The sequence below is a fragment of the Phoca vitulina genome, unplaced genomic scaffold (assembly GCF_004348235.1).
Source record: "Phoca vitulina isolate PV1807 unplaced genomic scaffold, GSC_HSeal_1.0 scaffold5, whole genome shotgun sequence".
NCBI classification, from domain to species: Eukaryota; Metazoa; Chordata; class Mammalia; order Carnivora; family Phocidae; genus Phoca; species Phoca vitulina.
In genome coordinates, this window is record NW_022589708.1 from 74,159,216 (window position 1) to 74,177,696 (window position 18,481).

An 18,481-nucleotide genomic window follows, 5' to 3' on the forward strand; every position below is an offset into this window, starting at 1 on the left:
ATTTATATGAAATCATATGTATTTAGCACTCTATGCTAAGTTGATAGGCACTTAAGTTCAAACACATTCTAAAAGCACTAAATTTTTACTTCCCCCTCTGTTTTATGTATATGATGTCATATTTTATGTCTTTTTATTTTGACCAGTTTTTTTGGAAGGTAATTTTACTACTTTTGTCTCTTTTTAATAAATATTTTATTTATTTGAGAGATAGAGATAGAGAGGAAGCACAAGCAGGGGAAGGGGCAGAGGGAGAGAGAGAGAGAGGGAGAAGCAGACTCCCCAGAGCCTGACATGGGGCTGAATACCAGGACCCTGAGATCATGACCTGAGTCGAAGTCCAATGCTTAACCAACTGAGCCACCCAGGCACCCCACTACTTTTGTCTTTTAACCTTCATAGTCACTTTTTAAGTGATTCATCTACTACCTTTACTATGTTTGCTTTTACCTGTGAAATTTTTTCCTTTCATACTTTTCTTTTAATTATGGCCTTTTCTTTCCACTTAAGGAATTTCCTTACACATTTCTTGTAAGACTGCCTTAGTGGAGATGAACTCCTTTAACTTTTGTTTGTCTGGGAAACTCCTTACCTCTTTTTCTATTCTGAATGGTAACCTTGCTGGATAGAATATTCTTAGTTGTAGGGTGTTTTTTTTTTCTTTTAGTATTCTGAACTTTTGGTCTGCAGTTTCTGCTGAAAAATCACCATATAGCTCTTTATGGGGTTTTCCTTGTATGTAACTCTCTGCTTGTCTCTTGCTTTTTAAAAAATTCACTCTTTATCATTACTCTTTGGCATTTTAATTATTATATGTCTTGGTATAGGTATCTTTGGGTTCATCTTGTGAGGGACTCTCTCTGCTTCCTGTATCTTGATGGCCCCAGATTAGAGTCGTTTTCAGCTATTATTTCTTCACATAAATTTTTTGCCCCCTTCTCTTTCTCTTCTTTTTCTAGGATCCCTATAATGTGGATGTTATTACACTTGATGATGCCACAGAGTTCCCTTAACCTATTTTCATTTTTTTATTATTGATTTTTCTTTTTTTTAAAGATTTTATTTATTTAACAGAGAGAGACACAGCGAGAGAGGGAACACAAGCAGGGGGAGTGGGAGAGGGAGAAGCAAGCTTCCCACGGAGCAGGGAGCCTGATGCAGGGCTCGATCCCAGGACCCTGGGACCGTGGCCTGAGCTGAAGGCAGACGCTTAACGACTGAGCCACCCAGGCGCCCCATTATTGATTTTTCTTTTTGCTGTTCAGCTTGGTTGCTTTCCATTACCCTGTCTTTGAGATTGCTAATCTGTTCTGCATCCTCTAATATGCTTGTGGTTCTCTCTAGTGTATTTTTTATTTCTGTTATTGAATTCTTCAGCTCTCACTGTTTTTTTAATTTTTTCTGTCTCTTTGTTGAAGTTCTCACTGAGTTCATCCACTCTTTTCTCAAGTCCCATGGGTATCTTTATGATCAGTACTTTGAATTTTTTTTATCAGGCATATTATTTTTGTTTCATTTTGGTCTTTTCCTGTGATTTTTGTCTTGGTCTTTCATTTGTGACATATTCTTCTGTCTCCTCATTTTGTCTAACTCTCTGTGTCTATATCTATGTATTAGGTAGGTTGCTTACATCTCCTGGACTTGAATATACTGGCCTTCTGTAGAAGAGTGGTGCCCTATAGTGCAATCTCCCTTGGTCACCAGAGCCACATCCTCCAGGGGTGTCCCCTCTGTGGGCTGCTTATACCCTCCTCTTATGGTTGAGCCTCAATTACCTTAGTTCAGCCAGCTGCAATGACCCACCTTCTGTTTGTGCACAGGACAGGGTTTGCTCCCTGCACTGTGGAGAGATCTGTCTGTGGCTACTGTGGGCTTGTTGGTGGGCAGGGCCAGAAGTCAGCCTAGCTGTCTGCAAATAGCCTCTCTGACACAGCTGCAGATGCACAGTAGGGCAGGGCTTGCTTTCTGCATAGCCAGCTAAGAGGCCTGGCTGCAAAAACTGTGGGCATGTTGGTATGTGGGGTTATCTCTCCCTCTTTCCAGAGCAGGAGTCACTTTGAAGTGGTTCTCGTCCCTGTGGGAGTTGCTTGCAGGGTGTGGTGGGGCAGGAGCTGTTTTGGTAGGATGCCTGCTGAGGAATCAAGCAGGTTGGATGGGGTGGGTCCACAGGGGAATGCTGGGGTGGGGCACCCTAATGCTAGCAAGGTAGATGAAAAGTATTTCTAGCTCCCACAAACATCTGGCTATCTAGGCTGAGGAAGGGAAAGAGAAATGGCCTCTGCCAGCACTCTTGTTCCTAGAAAAATCTCATGCAGATTCCTGCTCCTTCAGCACACGTTTTAACATTAGTAAATAAATCTCCTTCCTGTATACCCCATGTGCTTTTCAAACTGCTGCTTCTGTGTCAGGTCTTGGGCTGAGTTTAGTATACTGGCTCTTTAAGGGCAGGGACTCAGCTTTCTGTCTGTCTCTGGCTCTCCCACAGTTATGCCTGCTGAGTTTTACAGCTCTTGGATTGAAGCCCTGCTGGTTTTCAAAGCCAGATTTTTGGGGACTCATCAGTGTGGGTCCCCAAGTCTGGGGGTGCCCTGTGTGGGATCAGATCCTCCTGCTTCTTGGGACTTGTGCTGTCCTCCCCCCGCCCCCACCCCGCCGTTTGTTGTTAGTTGTGCCGGGAATTTGGTTCCCAACTGCAACTCTGCCCCTCCTGCCCTTTTTGGTGTGGCTTCTCTGTGATGGAGCTGTTATCTCGGTGTGTTTGTGGGACAAGTTGAACTCTGGATCCTCCTATTCTGTTGTCTTCCCAAAACTCCTGGTCTTTCTGATTTTAAAATATAGTAGATTCATTAGAAAACAAGAAACACACCTGTGATGATTTTCTTTGTCCATGACATGGCGTAGGCATTGGGGGTGGGGTGGGGGGGAGGTTGATGGATTTAAGATAACTTTTAGTGATAAAGAACCTGTGAGGGAGAGAAGGGAGAAAAATTGGTGACTCTTATTATCCTTGAACTATAAGATGAATGTTTAGTTTTGTTACCAGAATTACAGGGCATTAGAAAATGTGGAATACATCTTGCTTATCTACTGTATTCATAGTACTTAGTTCCTGAAATGGAGAAAATTCTTTCTTTATCCTGACATTGTTTTCAGATAATAATGAATGTTTTTAAAAATGGCAAAAAAATCTTTAGAAAAGAGTCAGCGTTTTATAACAATATTTTATCTACTTCTGGGTTTTCCTTTGGTGTTTTTAGAGTTCACAGTGTTAACTGATAATGATATTTTTCTTTTTACCTACAGCACAGCCAAGTACAGCATGTGGTCATTCCTCCCTCGATATTTGTATCTGCAGTTTAGCAAAGCTGCTAATGCTTTCTTCCTGTTCATTACTATATTGCAGGTAATATTTCTGAACACATTATTAGTTTAAGCTTTTTAGAAAAGAAAATATGAAAAGCTCATTTAGCTGAAATAAGAATTTGATGTAGAGAATAAATTCAAACACTGTTAAGAAGAGAATTCTCTTCTTACAATATTTAAGTTACTCAATAAGACCCATTTTTGGGCTGAAAAACATGTTTATGCCCAATATATGATTTGGTCCACAGTTCTTCCTAATTTAGATCACTAATGAGATATTATTGGACCAACTTCTATAATTTATGCCACCTCCATGATAGGATAATTTTAATATATTTAAAGGAATAGTTTAAAGAAAGTCCAAATGCTAGTTTAAAATAGCTAATTTTCTTTTCTTTTCTTTTTTTGTATTTCAGTAAGAACACTTAATGTGAGATCTACCTCCTTAACAATTTTAAGTATACAATATAGCAGTGTTAACCATAGACATCTGTTGTACAGCAGATCTCTAGGACTTACTAATTTTGCATAACTGAAACTTTATGCTCAGTGAATAACAACTCCTCATCTCTCCCTCTCTCTAGCCCCTGACACCATTTCACTCTGATTCCGTGAATCTGACCATGTTAGATGTCTCATATAAGTGGACTTATGCAGTATTTGTCGTTCTGTGGGTAGCTCATTTCACTTAGCATGATGTCCTCAAAGTTCATCCATGTTGTTATGTATGGCAGGATTTCCATCTTTTTAAAGTCTGAATAATATCCCATTGTATATATGCCACACTTTCTTTATCCAGTCATCCATCAACAGACATTGAGGTTATTCCCATATCTTGGCTATGGTGAAAAATTCTGCTATGAACATGGGAGTGCTGCTATGTCTCCAAGATCCTGATTTCAACTCTTTTGGATAAATACCCAGAAGTGGGATTGCTGAACCATATGGTAGTTCTATTTTTAATTTTTTGTAAAAGCTTCATATTACTTTCTATAACAGCAGCACCATTTTCTATTCCCACCAGAAGTGTACAAGGGTTCCAATCTTTTCACATCCTCACCAACACTCGTTATTTTTTTGTGTTTTGCTAATAGCCATCCTAACATGTGTGCGGTGATATCTCACTGTGATTTGGAATTTCATTTGCATGATGATTAGTGTGATGTTGAGCACCTTTTCATGTCCCTCTTGGCCATTTGCATGTTGTCTTTAGAGAAATGTCTATTCAGGTCATTTGCCCATTTTGATTGGATTATTATTTTTTTTTCCTATTGAGTTGGAGTTCCTTATATATCCTTATCAGATCGGGGGGGCTTCAAATATTTTCTCCTATACTGTAGGTTGCTTTTTCATTTTATTGATGGTTCCCCTTGCTGTGCAGAAGCTTTTCAGTTTGATGTAGTCCCACTTGTCTCTTTTTGCTTTTGTTGTCTGTGCTTTTGGCGTCATATCCAAGAAATCATTGCCAAGACCAATGTCTAGAAGCTTTCCCTCTGTTTTCTTTTAGGAATAACGTCTTCTCAAAACAGTTAAATTCAAGACTTTCTGTATTTTGGTTTATTCCTGTTTATTCAACCTTATTTTCATCATGAACCCTACAATCCAGCACAACCCAAGAGGCAAGCCTCCTCACAATTCCCCAATTTTCTTCCTATCTCTAGACCTTGGTTCATTCTATTACCTAACCCAGAAGACACTCATCTGGCTATAATCTATCCATTCTCTTAAAGGCTCAGCTCAAATTCACCTTCCTTCAAACTTCACAAAATGCCATAGTCCGTCTTCATCTTCTGTAGCAATGATCTGTGCTATATGTTATAACTGATTTTATTTTTCCTGGAAAACTGTAAATTCCTTGAATAGAAATAGTGCCTTCAAAATGGCCAAGCTTTGGGATAAGAATTTAGTGAATTTGTTGAATTGAACTTAAACAGAAGACAGGCATTAGTGAACATTTATAGAGGTCACCATAAGTGTGTACCAAAATTTGTGCATGGAATTAAGAATTCAAGGATGAATTATTAGAGCTAGCTCCTACCTTTGGAGAGCTGGTAGTCTTAACATACAAATACTTTAAGAAATATTTATAAAGTATTAGGGGAACACAGCGTCCTTTGGGCTTGAGGGTGAGTGGTTCAGGAAAACCTAGTGAAAAAGATGACCTTTGAGCCAAAGATTAGAGGAGGAGGAGTCTTAACAGTAAGCAGAGGGGCAGCGGGAGAAGAGAAGGCCTTTCAGGCGCAGGAGACTGTGTGAGCAAAGGCACAAAACGGAAGCACTGGTTGCCTTTTATAGGAAACAGGGACAAAGAGGCGGGAGGGAAAGAGGTAGAATTTTCTCTGAGAACATTTTATGTATTTTCAATTGTGAAAAATTTAAAGTATTAAATTTTTTTCTAGTGTATGAAATGTTCTAGGAAACAGCAAAAATTTTGTTTGGAGCATAAGGTGGAAAAGAAGCTAAAGATGTCAGCTGAGATCAGGTTATAAGAAGCTTAGTGTGCTACATTCAGAAGCTTGGACTGTATTCTAGGGATAGGAAAAAGGCAGTGACAGTCAGGAGCTAGAGTGAAGCGACCAGCTCTGGTTAGGCTTCACCGAGGGAGAGACGAGAGAGGCCTGCGAATGACAAGACTGGCTTGGAGGTGCCCTGCAGAGAGAGATGGAGAGGACGGGCAGATAGGAGTTATAGGAAAGACAGATTTAATCGATAGCCTAAGCAATCCTAAAATTTCTCCCCTTCCTCTTCTGGTTCTCAAATTGTATTGTATTGTATGTATCTTATTTATTTTGTTTATTTTGTTTATTTTATTTATTTAATTTAATTTTCAATTTAATTTTTATTATTTTTTATGTATTTATTTTTTGTGTGTATTTATGTAGTTTTATCTTTTAATGTATTTGTTTATGTAATTTTTAATGTATTTATGTAATTTTATTTCTTATGTATTTATGTAATTTTATTTTTTATGTATTGATGTAATTTTATTTAATTTTAATTTAATTTTATTTTTTAAAGATTGTATTTATTTACTTGAGAGCGAGAGAGAGAGAGAAAGAGCATGAGCAGGGGGAGGGGCAGAGGGAGAGGGAAAAACAGGCTCCCCGCTGAGCAGGGAGCCCCACTCTGGACTCATCCCAGGACCTGAGATCATGACCTGAGCCAAAGGCAGATGATTAACCAACTGAGCAGCCCAGGCGCCCCCTCGGACTGCTTTTAAAGTAACTATAAGAATCATCGAGAGTTTCAAAATAAACACTATTTTGCTACACAAAGAAATAATAAGCAAGCAGGAAATAAGGCAGCATAGAGAGTACACACAGGCCCAAGTCTGGAAATACAGGGCTAAGAACTGGTCTAAATCTGGAAAACTAAAGGGTCCAATCTAGGACCTCACCTACCCTTCCGTCCATCAGGAAACTGCCACAGCCTGTTTATCACTTTATTTCTCATTTATTTATTTATTTAGAGAGTGTGAGCAGGGGCGAGGGGGGCAAGGAGGGGCAGAGGAAGAGAGAGAATCTAAAGGCTGGCTCCACGCTCAGTGAGGAGCCCCATGCAGGGCTCAATCTCACAACACTGAGATCATGACCTGAGCCGAAATCAAGAGTCAGACACTTAACTGAGCCACCCAGGCGCCCCACTTTATTTCTCATATTTTAAACAGTGGGGGGTAGACCCAGAGTGCCTTCCACCGGAAATTATAAGAAATGTTATTCACCTGTGCCTCCAAAGAAAATTTCTCTTCTGCCTCAAAAAGAAGATTCAGTTAACTGACCTTCTGGATTTAACTATTTTGAAAGGATGCTGTTTTAGACATTTAAGTTTTGAACTATTCTTTTCAAAATGTGACAAAAGTATTGGAAAGGTGACATAATGACCGAAGTGTTAAAAAGTTGCACTTTGCCATAATGTAATGTTTAGTGTCCTGCTTCAGGGAGGGTTTTGATATGCTAAGAGTCTCCCTCCTCTTTTTATTTGACACTGTGGGTTGTTCTTATGTCCCGGGTATGCCACTAATAGCCTGACTTTTAGTGTTAAGCAAAATATAAGAGTCATCATAAGATTCATGGTCACTCTGATTGTTTTTGCAGCAAATTCCAGATGTGTCTCCAACGGGAAAATATACAACTCTCTTGCCTTTGATGATTATTCTTATGGTTTCTGGCATCAAAGAGATTGTAGAAGATTATGTAAGTTTACTGTTAGTGAAATGTTCTCAAAACTACTCCCTTGAGTAGAAGAGGCATGGTTATTGTTGTTGTTGTTTTCAAGCTTCTTGTTGGAACTGGTATAATTTTTTAAATCTGTAGTTGATGTGAAGAAACAAATTAAAGTTTTAAGATTTCAAATCTTAAATTATGTGTGTGTGTGTGTGTGTGTTTATTTGAGAAACGAGTAGGACTTAATTGTGGTCATCAGATATATCTTTGAGGCTATAATGCAACCAGAAAATCCTAACGGGCTAAAAAGTTCAGGAATTGTGCAGTGACTTCATTTCTCCTTTAACCTTATCACAGATACAATTTCTTTTTTTTTTTTTTTCAAGATTTTATTTATTTGTTAGAGAGCACAAGCAGGGGGAGGGGCAGAGCAGGCAGAGGGAGAAGCAGACTCCCGGCTGAGCAAGGAGCCCAACGCGGGATTCGATCCCAGGACCCTGAGATCATGATCTGAGCTGAAGGCAGACGCTTAACGGACTGAGCCACCCAGGTGACCCCACAGATACAATTTCACATGAGCCTACAGATTTTAGCAGTGAAGGAAGAGAAGAGAGGTATTTAATATTGTTTTCTGTTTGTTCTGACCCTACCTACTACAGCTGGGGTCACTCTCGTAGAGTCCCCTTCCTCCTCACTCACAATCCTAATGCTCATTTTCCAAAATTGCTAGCTATTGTTATTCCTATGTTTCTGCCTCGTTCCTTCATATCTTGAAAAGACAGGTCATCAGTAAAATCTATTTGGTTTCTGGTCTTTTGATTGCTTTATAATATGAAAGAATTTTTCAAACTTAATCAAAAGCCTTGAGCTAAATTGGGGCATAATTCAAGATTGCTAATTATGTGTTTAACTGGAAAGATAGTCATTGAAAGCAACATATAATATGCTGACATTTTAAGTAGCACTTCACTATGTAGGAGGCCCTGTATTGTATGTATTTATGTGTGTGTGTGCACGTGCGTGTGTGTATTCATTTACACTGAGGCACATACTGGTTCGTGACCTGACATGGCTACATTCATAAGAGGCGGAGCTGGAATGTCAACCAAGGTAAGCTGTCTCTAGGGGCCGCACACTTAACCACTTTGCTATACTCCCTCCCTTAGATCACATCTTAATTTAGAGAGTCGGATAAGAGCAAAACAAAATTGAAATTAGTTATAGCCAACAAAAAAAAAACCCACAAAAAAAACAACCCCCCCAAAACAAAAAAAAAAACCCAAATCCTTTACAATCAGGTTTGCTGCCTCTATTCTTTCCTAAACCTACTATGACTTGTATTATGATGTGAATTATTCACTTTGAACTTTTAACATAATGGATTTTTTTCTATAACAGAAACGACATATGGCAGACAAATTAGTTAACACAAAGACCATGATAGGTAAGATATTAGATTAAGCTTTTATTTGCTTTCACTATAAAAAATATCTAAATTGACCAAATAGATACACGTACTATGTTTCATAACGTTTCATTATTTAAAGAAATATAGAAAACAAAGAACAACCATTAGGAAACTGTTTCCTATATGTGAGAATCATCAATTATGTTAATTAGAATAAAATAAACAAAATTGGAATATTTGGGATATGAGCAATTCTTATGTCAATAAAAAAGATCTGAGGGTTACATAGTCTCTCTCAGTCATAGTTTTGATATGTGGTATCTTTGTAATTGATTAGAAATATATAATGTTGCTTTCGGGCTATCAGCCAGTATTTTAGCATGTAACGGCAAACTGTTTTCTCTTTAGGATCGGAAGTAACTTAACATAGCTTTACCTAACAGTCATCTATCTATCCTTATGTTAAGTTACATTATATTATACATATTGCTCTGTTTTGGTGCAGTGCATGTGAACACAGTTTACATATTTTTCCAGTTTATATCAAGGTTAAATTAATAAGGATAGTACTTTATAAAGAAACACATTTAGTTTTTTGGAAAAATATCTTTTATTATTTTGGACTTTACCTGATGCAATTGTTACAGTTAATATAGTTCTATGTTTTCCAGTGTTAAGAGAGAATGCATGGAAAATGATTATGTGGAAAGAGGTAAGAATGTATTTTAAGTTAGTAATAAGCACCTACCATATTTAGAGTTACAGATTTTTATGTCTGAAACATGTCTTCAAGAACTGTCAAATCATCCTATTTTGTAGATGAGGAAGGAAGTAGAGGATCAAAGGGAATAATTATTTTGCTCAAGGTCACACAGCCTGAAAGTGGTGAAAATAGGCTTTGAATTTTAAGTCTGTTTGGTTGGAAGTTTACATGCTTTCTAATGTGGCTCAGTGTTACTTTTGTGTCATTGACTGGAATATTTAAAGACGATGCTTCACAAACTGTTGCTCAGGGTACAAGGCAACTTTTTTTTTTTTTTTAAATTTTATTATGTTATGTTAATCACCATGCATTACATCATTAGTTTTTGATGTGGTGATCCACGATCCATTGTTTTCGTATAACACCCAGTGCTCCATGCAGTACGTGCCCTCCTTAATACCCATCACTGGGCTAACCAATCCCCCCTCCCCCCTCCCCTCTAAAACCCTGTTTGTTTCTCAGGTCCATAGTCTCTCATGGTTCATCTCTCCCTCCAATTCCCCCCCCGCATTTTTCCCTTCCTTCTCCTAATGTCCTCCATGTTATTCCTTATGTTCCACAAAGAAGTGAAACCATATGATAATTGACTTTCTCTGCTTGACTTATTTCACTTAGCATAATCTCCTCCAGTCCCATCCATGTTGATGTAAAAGTTGGGGATTCATCCTTTCTGATGGCTGAGTAATATTCCATTGTATATATGGACCACATCTTCTTTATCCATTCATCTGTTGAAGGGCATCTAGGCTCTTTCCACAGTTTGGCTATTGCGGACATTGCTGCTATGAACACTGGGGTGCATATGGCCCTTCTTTTCACTACATCTGTGTCTTTGGGGTAAATACCCAGTAGTGCAATTGCTGGGTCATAGGGTAGCTCTATTTTTAAATTTTTGAGGAAATTTAACTGTTTTCCAAAGTGGCTGTACCAACTTGCATTCCCACCAACAGTGTAAGAGGGTTCCCCTTTCTCCACAACCTCTCCAACATTTGTTGTTTCTTTCCCTGTCCATTTTTGCCATTCTAACTGGTGTAAGGTGGTATCTCAGTGTGGTTTTGATTTGGATTTCCCTGATGGCTAATGATGATGAACATTTTTTCATGTGTCTGTTAGCCATTTGTATGTCTTCTTCAGAGAAGTGTCTTTTCATAACTTCTGCCCACTTTTTGACTTGATTATTTGTTTTTTGGGTGTTGAGTTTGAGAAGTTCTTTATAGATCTTGGATACCAGCACAAGGCAACCTTTATATGGAGACTACCTCAGGGAATATTTTCATGAATATTTGCCCTTGGGATAGAGGTTAAAGGCATAGTAGGGCTAGATACTTTGTCCTCATCAATAATTCATTACTGACCAGTGTAAAATTCCTTTGAACACTAATTGTAAGAGTGTTTTGATTTCTAAGTATCATCAGTATGTCTTTCCCTGAGAGAGCTAGAGCGGGTGAGTCAACCATGATTACATTTTGCTCCTCTCATTGGGACTAAGAGAAAAAAGTCCCTGAGAGGTCCACTCCATTCCTGGTTGGCAGAGTCTCAGGGGAGAGGGTTGGTGAGAGACAAGAGGAGAGGAGTGAGGCTGCAGCGGGGGGAGGGGGGCTTTCTGTGCAGAGGTGATTGCGTGATCTGAGTTTTAATTTACCCCCAGTGTCTTCCACTGGAAGAATGAGTCAAACAGAGCCAAGGACCAGGAATTATCCCTCTGACTCATTTTACCACCTGTACAAGCAAACAGAGCACTTTACACATCAGGTGCTTACAAAAGGAAAAGGGAGTTGATTTGGGGGTCCTTTGGGCAAAAGAGAAAAAGAGTTTGTAAGAGATGTGCTGGTCATAAGCACCCTTAGGGTAATGACTGCCTGCTATCACTTCCCTGGGTGCATAATCTTCTGCATCAATATTGTTTCTTGGGGGGAAATCTAGTTTTAATTACAAAGTCTCAAGCTTATCTCATTCTAGTCATTGTTAGATCTTGCTGTAAGTTAGTTGTTTATATAAGTTACAAATGCTTTATTGTTCACTGCATTGTGACCTTGATGTAAGTTGTGAATGTTTGTCAATCCTTTTTTCTCCCCTACTGTTGCACGTGTTCTCAGCATTTATAGACACTTATAGCATTTAAGGTTCTCTCCTCACTTTTATCCAGAAGTATTTAATTAAACTTTGTTCAATTAATGAAGATAGAAATGATCTTTATAATCATTATATATAAAAAAAATAGTCTCCTTGTTCTCTTCCTCCTCAGAAATAAATTATTTTTTTCAATATAGGTCCAGAAATTGGTTTAGGAAAGAATTTTACCCCCAACCTCCCCCCCACCCTGCTTTTCTAGCTGCCCAAGAAGGGCCTGCCAATTTTAAGTGTTGTGTCCTCAATACCTAGCACAGTGTAAATGCTCAAGGGGTTTGTTAAAGAAAATGTACACAGGAAGAAAGCATCAGAAACTCATATTGCTTTCTTCAGGTATTGTTCCTAGTATTTACATCTCTCTTAGTTACAAGTTGGAATTCATTCATACATTCAGTCAACAAATATTGATTGATTGATTGATTGATTGATTGATGGAGGGAGATGGGCATTTTTTCTGTTCTACATGGACCTCACAGAGCAGCAGAGAAAAGCCCACCATTAGGCAAGTGGTTACAGCGTGATGTGTATGAACAGCACACAATTGCAAAAATAGTACTATCAATAGGTCTGTTTGGATTTCTCAACCTTAGCACTATTTACATTTTGGGCCAGAAAATTATTTGTTGTGGGGGGCTGTCCTGTGCATTGTGGACTGTTTAGCAGCATCCCTGGCCTCCATCCACTTGATGCCAGTAGCATCATCCCCTAAAACCCCAAAGTTGTGACAACCAAAAATGTTTCCGGACATTGCCAAATGTCCCTGGTGGGAGGGGAGGGCAAAATAGCCCCCAGATAAGAATAACCATTTTAGAGGAATGACTCCCTCCAAAAATAAAATTGTTCTAATGTAGCTGAAGTTTCTTAGCATGGCTCCAGGATTTTCACATCATAATTTTTCTTAAGAATATTTGACACATTTTGACTCTATTTTTGCTTTTTAAAATTGATGCTTCTGTGATTTCTCTCCTGGTTTTATAGGTAAATGTGGGCAACATTGTGAAGGCCTCAAATGGGCAGTTCCTTCCTGCAGACATGGTTCTGATTTCTTCTAGGTTGGTTATGATAGTGGGCATTTAAGGAACTTTTTTTTTTTTTTTAGATTTATTTATTTTAGAGTGTGTGGGGGAGAGTGGCAGACTGGGAGGGAGAGTCTCAAGCAGACTCTGCATGGAGCCCCACTCAGGGCTTGATCTCACGACCCTGAGATCACAAGCTGAGCTGAAACCGCAAGTCAGGTGTTTAACAGATCGTGCCACCCAAGCTCCCCCACTTAAGGAACTTCTATTCTGAATTAGAAATTTTAAGAAAACCAAAGGCCTACCCATCTCACCGCTTTCTGCATCCCTCTCTATTATAGATCAGCAAAGTTTTACTGCAAAGTAAAGTTGCAAAACCTGCAAAGGTTTACTGTAAAAGGACTGATAGTAAATATTTTCAGCTTTGCAGGCCATGCAGTCTCTGTTGTAGCATCAGAAGCAGCCATAGGCAACATGTAAACAAATAGGTGTGGCTGTGTTCCAATGAAACTTTATTTGTAAAAAGAGGATTTAGCCTGGATTTAGCCTGTGGGCCATAGTTTGCTGACAGTTATTCTATACTTTTATTATCTTTAATTTCCCTGGACATATTTTCTTCTAGCCTAATTGTTAGATTAATTCTATCCCTCCTGTAATTTCTATAGACATTCAGCAAAATTTTAAAAAATTATGCTTATTATCATATATTAATCTCATGGCAATTCTGAGATGTTCCCATTCTATAAATAAAGTGACTCACACAGACAGTAAGTGATCTTTTCAATACCATTAAGTGGGCTCATGTGAGGCCCAACTTTAAAAACACAGCCTGTGTTCTTTTTGTAGAACTATATTGCTTTATTCATTGGCCATTTTAGAGGAAACTTACACAGAGACTCCCTACAATGGGTATTTCCTTTCCATTAGGTCATGTCTGACCACCTCTCCATATGCTTCTATGTTGGGCCCCCTGGGGAGCTCAGCTGTCCCCTCCTTCATGTTCTCTGTAAGGAGAACATAGTCTCGGGCGTCTGTGGGTAAGGGTGGCTATAGTCATGAACACAGCTGCATCTGACATGTTGGGTAAACTGTTTCCCTAGATCAAGTCATAATCATCTCCAAGTGATAAAAATGTTCCTAGCCTTCTAGACACACATCATCTTGGAGTATGGAGAGATTTATTGGGAAGAGAGATTTGTTCTAGACCATTGTCTAAGCTTCTGGAAAAGCAGTAATGCCAACACTAGCTCTTATTCCTACCAGATGCACTTTGTTCTTTTGCCATCAGTGCATTAACCCACTGGGCAAAAGAACTTACTGTTGCTGATAGGTTTCTCTCTTGGGTTTGGTTAGGAGTATAGGGTTGACCACAGGAGCCGGAGATGTACCATAAAGGGCTTTGTTTTTATAACTTCTACATTATTTGGATATGCGACTTTCTTTGCCTCTTTCTCTCAAAAAAGTACTACTTATATGGAAACCAGTCTTTTTTTTTTTTGGAGTAGGAGAGAAGTAGGGGGGCAGATAAAAAAAAAATCATTATTCTTGGACTTTTTTCTGGCAGTTTTACAGATGATATTTTTCTAAGTTTTCACCCTGCCCCCACTAAACAGCTTAGATACACACACACACACACACACACACACACACATCTCAATGCTTATTTGATTGGGCATAAAAGTAAGAAAACCAAATTGAGTCCCAGAATGAAGTGAGATCCTAAGAACACTGAAAGGTAATCCTGTGTCAGTAGAGGCTTTTTCCCTGAGTGTTTCTGGCAAACCCCGAACACCATAAGCTTCCATTTCATTGAGCATAGGAAGTAGGCGATTCTTGCATAAAGCTGAGAACTACATACACCCTTAATTAAGGGAGAATGAAGACTAAAAACCACCATGCTGTAGGGGGCAATAGACAAATGTGCTTGTCTTGAATTCGGCTTAGGGTGGAGGGAAAATTGTAAGATTCAAGTTGGCTCATGAAGATGTGATCTCTGAATTCACCTTGCCTGTGTGCTGAAAAAATTTTAAGCGGAGAGTTTAATGTGATCATGGAAAATAAAGAAGAAACCTCTAATTAGGAGATAAAACAGAATGGAAAAGGTAACAGTCCAAAAGATAATGGCTGACAGTTTCTCAGAATTTTTGAAAGTCTGTCCCTTGGATTCATTGGGCTTCCTGGATCTGAAGCTAGAACTAAATAATAGGGAACATCAGAGTAATTTTGAGTGTGATAATCAGAACTATACCAAAGGTGTTCATATTGTTCAGAATGAGAGTGAAGATATCGATTGGCTAGAAACCTTAAACTCTAGATATTTGTCTAAAAATTTACTTTAATATCTAAATGATTAGACATAGAATATATAGCTTTCAGCCATATCAAGGGGGAAAATTATTTGAGAAAAAGGAAAAGCCCTCACAAGTAACTAAAAGAATAGAAAAAAGGCAAAAAGAGGGAGAAATAGAATGCACTTAATCAGGTAGTAGAATAAATAAAAATACATCATCAATAACAAAGCAAATAGATTTCAGAAGTTAAAGAGAGAAGACTATAAAATTGTCCAGCTATATGTTGTTTACAAGAATTTCACAAAACACAAGTGCTCAGGGAGATTGAAATGAAAAAATACATACAGAAATAGTAAAGAAAAGTCCAGAAGAGATGGTATCACCATTAGATAAAATAGACTTTGAGGCAAAAAGCATTATTTGAGATAAAGTGTCACTGGAGAAAAAGAAAAAAAGCCATTTCATAATAACAATTTTAATTCACGGAGAAATGATATAGGTTAAACATAAAGAAAAAAACTTAAACATCTATAAGAAATTTACAAACCCAACATCATACTGGGATGTTTCAGTATTTGCTTTCAGGAATTGATCAAATGGAGAAAAAAGTCAGTATGGAGGTAGAAGATTTGAAAAGCGAATGACAACCTTGAAATGGCATGTATAGAAATTCTTGGTGTATTGTACCAAAAAGCAATATATAGATATGCTTCAAGCACAATTAGGAACATTTGTCAAAATTGTTAGGACATAAGAAAGAATCAAAAGATTCTAAGGGACTGGTAGTCCACAGGCCACTTGCTCTGACCATAATGCTATTAAGTTTGAAATCAATAATAAAAAGATAACTAGGAACTTTATATGTTGGAAATAAAGCATGTCTCTAAACAATTCCTGGGTCAAGGAGGCAGTCATAATGGAAGTTGGAAAATACTTAGATTTTAGTGGTTATGAGAATATATCAAATCTCCTATGATACAGCTAAGTTGATAGACATTTTTAGCTTAAAATGCTTTCATTAAAAAAGAAATGCCAAAAAAATGAGCTAAGAATCTAGTCTAAGAAGTTAGCTACAGTACAAAAGAATAAACTCAAATCAGGCATAAAGAAATAATAGAGAAGTAGAAATTAATGAAAAAACAATGGAGAAGATCAAAATGGGGAAAACTTGCTTCTTAGAAAAAGACTAATAAATTAAAGTTCTGGTAAGATTAATCAGGGAAGAAAAGGAAAGGCACCAGTACACAATACTACAAAATTGAAAAGTTGATATAATTATAAGTGCATCAGAGATTAAAGAAATGAGAGGATCTTATGAAAGTTTTATAATCACATTTTAGCATTTAAATGAAGTGCATAAATCCATAATATACTTACCAGAACTTATTCTAGAAGAAATATAGAACCTGAATGGTCCTATAATCATTAAAGATACTATGTAGGTAGTAAAAAAAAATCCCACAAAGAGACTATCAGGACCAGGCGTTGTAACTGGCAAATTCTATCACACACTCAATGTAGAGAAAATACCAATCTTCCCATAAATTGCTCAAAGTAACAGAAAGAATACCCTCTGATTAATTTTCTGAGGCTGGTGTAATCTTGACACAAAAATTTAAAGACAGAATGATAAAGGAGATTTACAAGTCCATTTTGTGGTTAATTTTAGTATAAAAATGTTAAAACCTGACAATATAAAAGATGGTAATATGATCAAATGAGGTGCATCACAGGAATGTAATTTGTTTTTATAATAAGGAGTCGGACTCCATTTTTGGATGTTTGCTGACAAATTTTAAACCTCCCCTCCTCTTCCCCTCCTGCCACACATCTGGGCTGGTTGACAGGAAAGCCTCGGTGTTCCCTCCTTTGGCACCTTGTAAATAATAAACCTTCCCACTCTTTTGGTGTGTTTGTAATATCAGTTTTGACACTCAAACCAAATCTTGGGTGGGGGGTGCTTGATCCTGCTTCTGAAGGGTGACCACAACAGTTTCATTATTAGGAAATGAAAGAATTGCACTTTAGTGCATTTTCACTTTGGTAGATTAAAAGGTAAAAAACATGATCATATCAATAGAAGCATTTCAAAATATACAACATTTGTGATAAAAGCTCCTAGAAAATGGGGCGCCTGGGTGGCTCAGTCGTTAAGCGTCTGCCTTTGGCTCAGGTCATGATCCCAGGGTACTGGGATCGAGTCCCGCATCGGGCTCCCTGCTCTGCGGGAAGCCTGCTTCTCCCTCTGCCCTGCTTGTTTTCCCTCTCTTGCTGTGTCTTTCTCTGTCAAATAAATAAAATCTTTAAAAAAAAAAAACCTCCTAGAAAACTACCAATAAAAGGGAACTATCTTAACCCAATCAAAGGAAAAAACTGGTATCTATGGAGTAAAAAAAAATAAAATAAAATTTTCATTATTTGTAGATGACATTATTGTATACAACCCCCCCCCAATTTTTATGGATTATAAGTGACCAATATATTGCTTAGTGATACATATAAATGTAGTAATGAAATTATAAAGAGAAGGGAATGATTATCACAAATATTAATATAGTAGTTATCTCTGGGAGGAAGAGAAGAAAATGCAATTGGGGGACCTTTCAGGTACTATAAATAGTTTCTTCTCTTGTAATATATATAGCAATAAAACAGTATTTTGTTCTCAAAATATAACATTCATTCTATAAACTCTTTTGGATATATATTTCACACAAAAAATAAAATTTTATTTTTGTTATCTTTCAAATCTGTAAGAGATACATATAAAATTTACTAAAATTCACTTTGTTTGAAAAATTAGTCTTCTATATTAAAAATTAAAAGTAGGAACCACCTTTATGGTATGAATATCTCATGATCAAATTTAGAGACAAAATTTTTTTAAATAGGGACTATTGATCTAATGGAAAAGCTTTATCATTTGGAACAGATCTTTTCTATTTGTTTTTGGTTCACACTTCTCTCAGGGAAAAAAAAAAGCTTATGATTCCCACATGGTAGTTGTAAAAATAGAAAGATAAGAAGGGTGAAAATATGCTTTGAAAGTAGAAACACCAATATAAAGTTCTAAGCCAGTCGGGGCTTGAACAAAATCATGGTAATATGATTGCTAGACTGAGTACATTTGAGTATTTCAAATTTGGAAGAGGAGTTTCACAGGCTTTTAAAAAAATTTAATTTTTTAGAATAGCTAATTCACACATGCGTTTCAAGTTTTAAAAGTGAAAAAAGACATCCAGTGACATCTCCTTCCCTCCTGTTTCCCTGCCATCAGACACTCAATGCTATTATGTTCCCGTGTATATTTCCAGGGATATTTTTATGTTTATAGACAAATACATCTA

At 37.5% G+C, this 18,481-nt stretch overlaps 1 protein-coding gene across 1 annotated transcript in view; it reads left to right on the plus strand.

Annotated features, from left to right (window-relative positions):
* LOC116631258 (phospholipid-transporting ATPase IB-like) overlaps positions 1–18,481 on the plus strand; it is a 179,908-nt gene that overhangs the window by 29,358 nt on the left and 132,069 nt on the right. Inside the window, 5 exon segments of the mRNA XM_032402448.1 lie at positions 3,304–3,403; positions 7,458–7,556; positions 8,925–8,970; positions 9,606–9,646; positions 12,806–12,879. Coding sequence (XP_032258339.1) covers positions 3,304–3,403; positions 7,458–7,556; positions 8,925–8,970; positions 9,606–9,646; positions 12,806–12,879 — 360 coding nt within the window.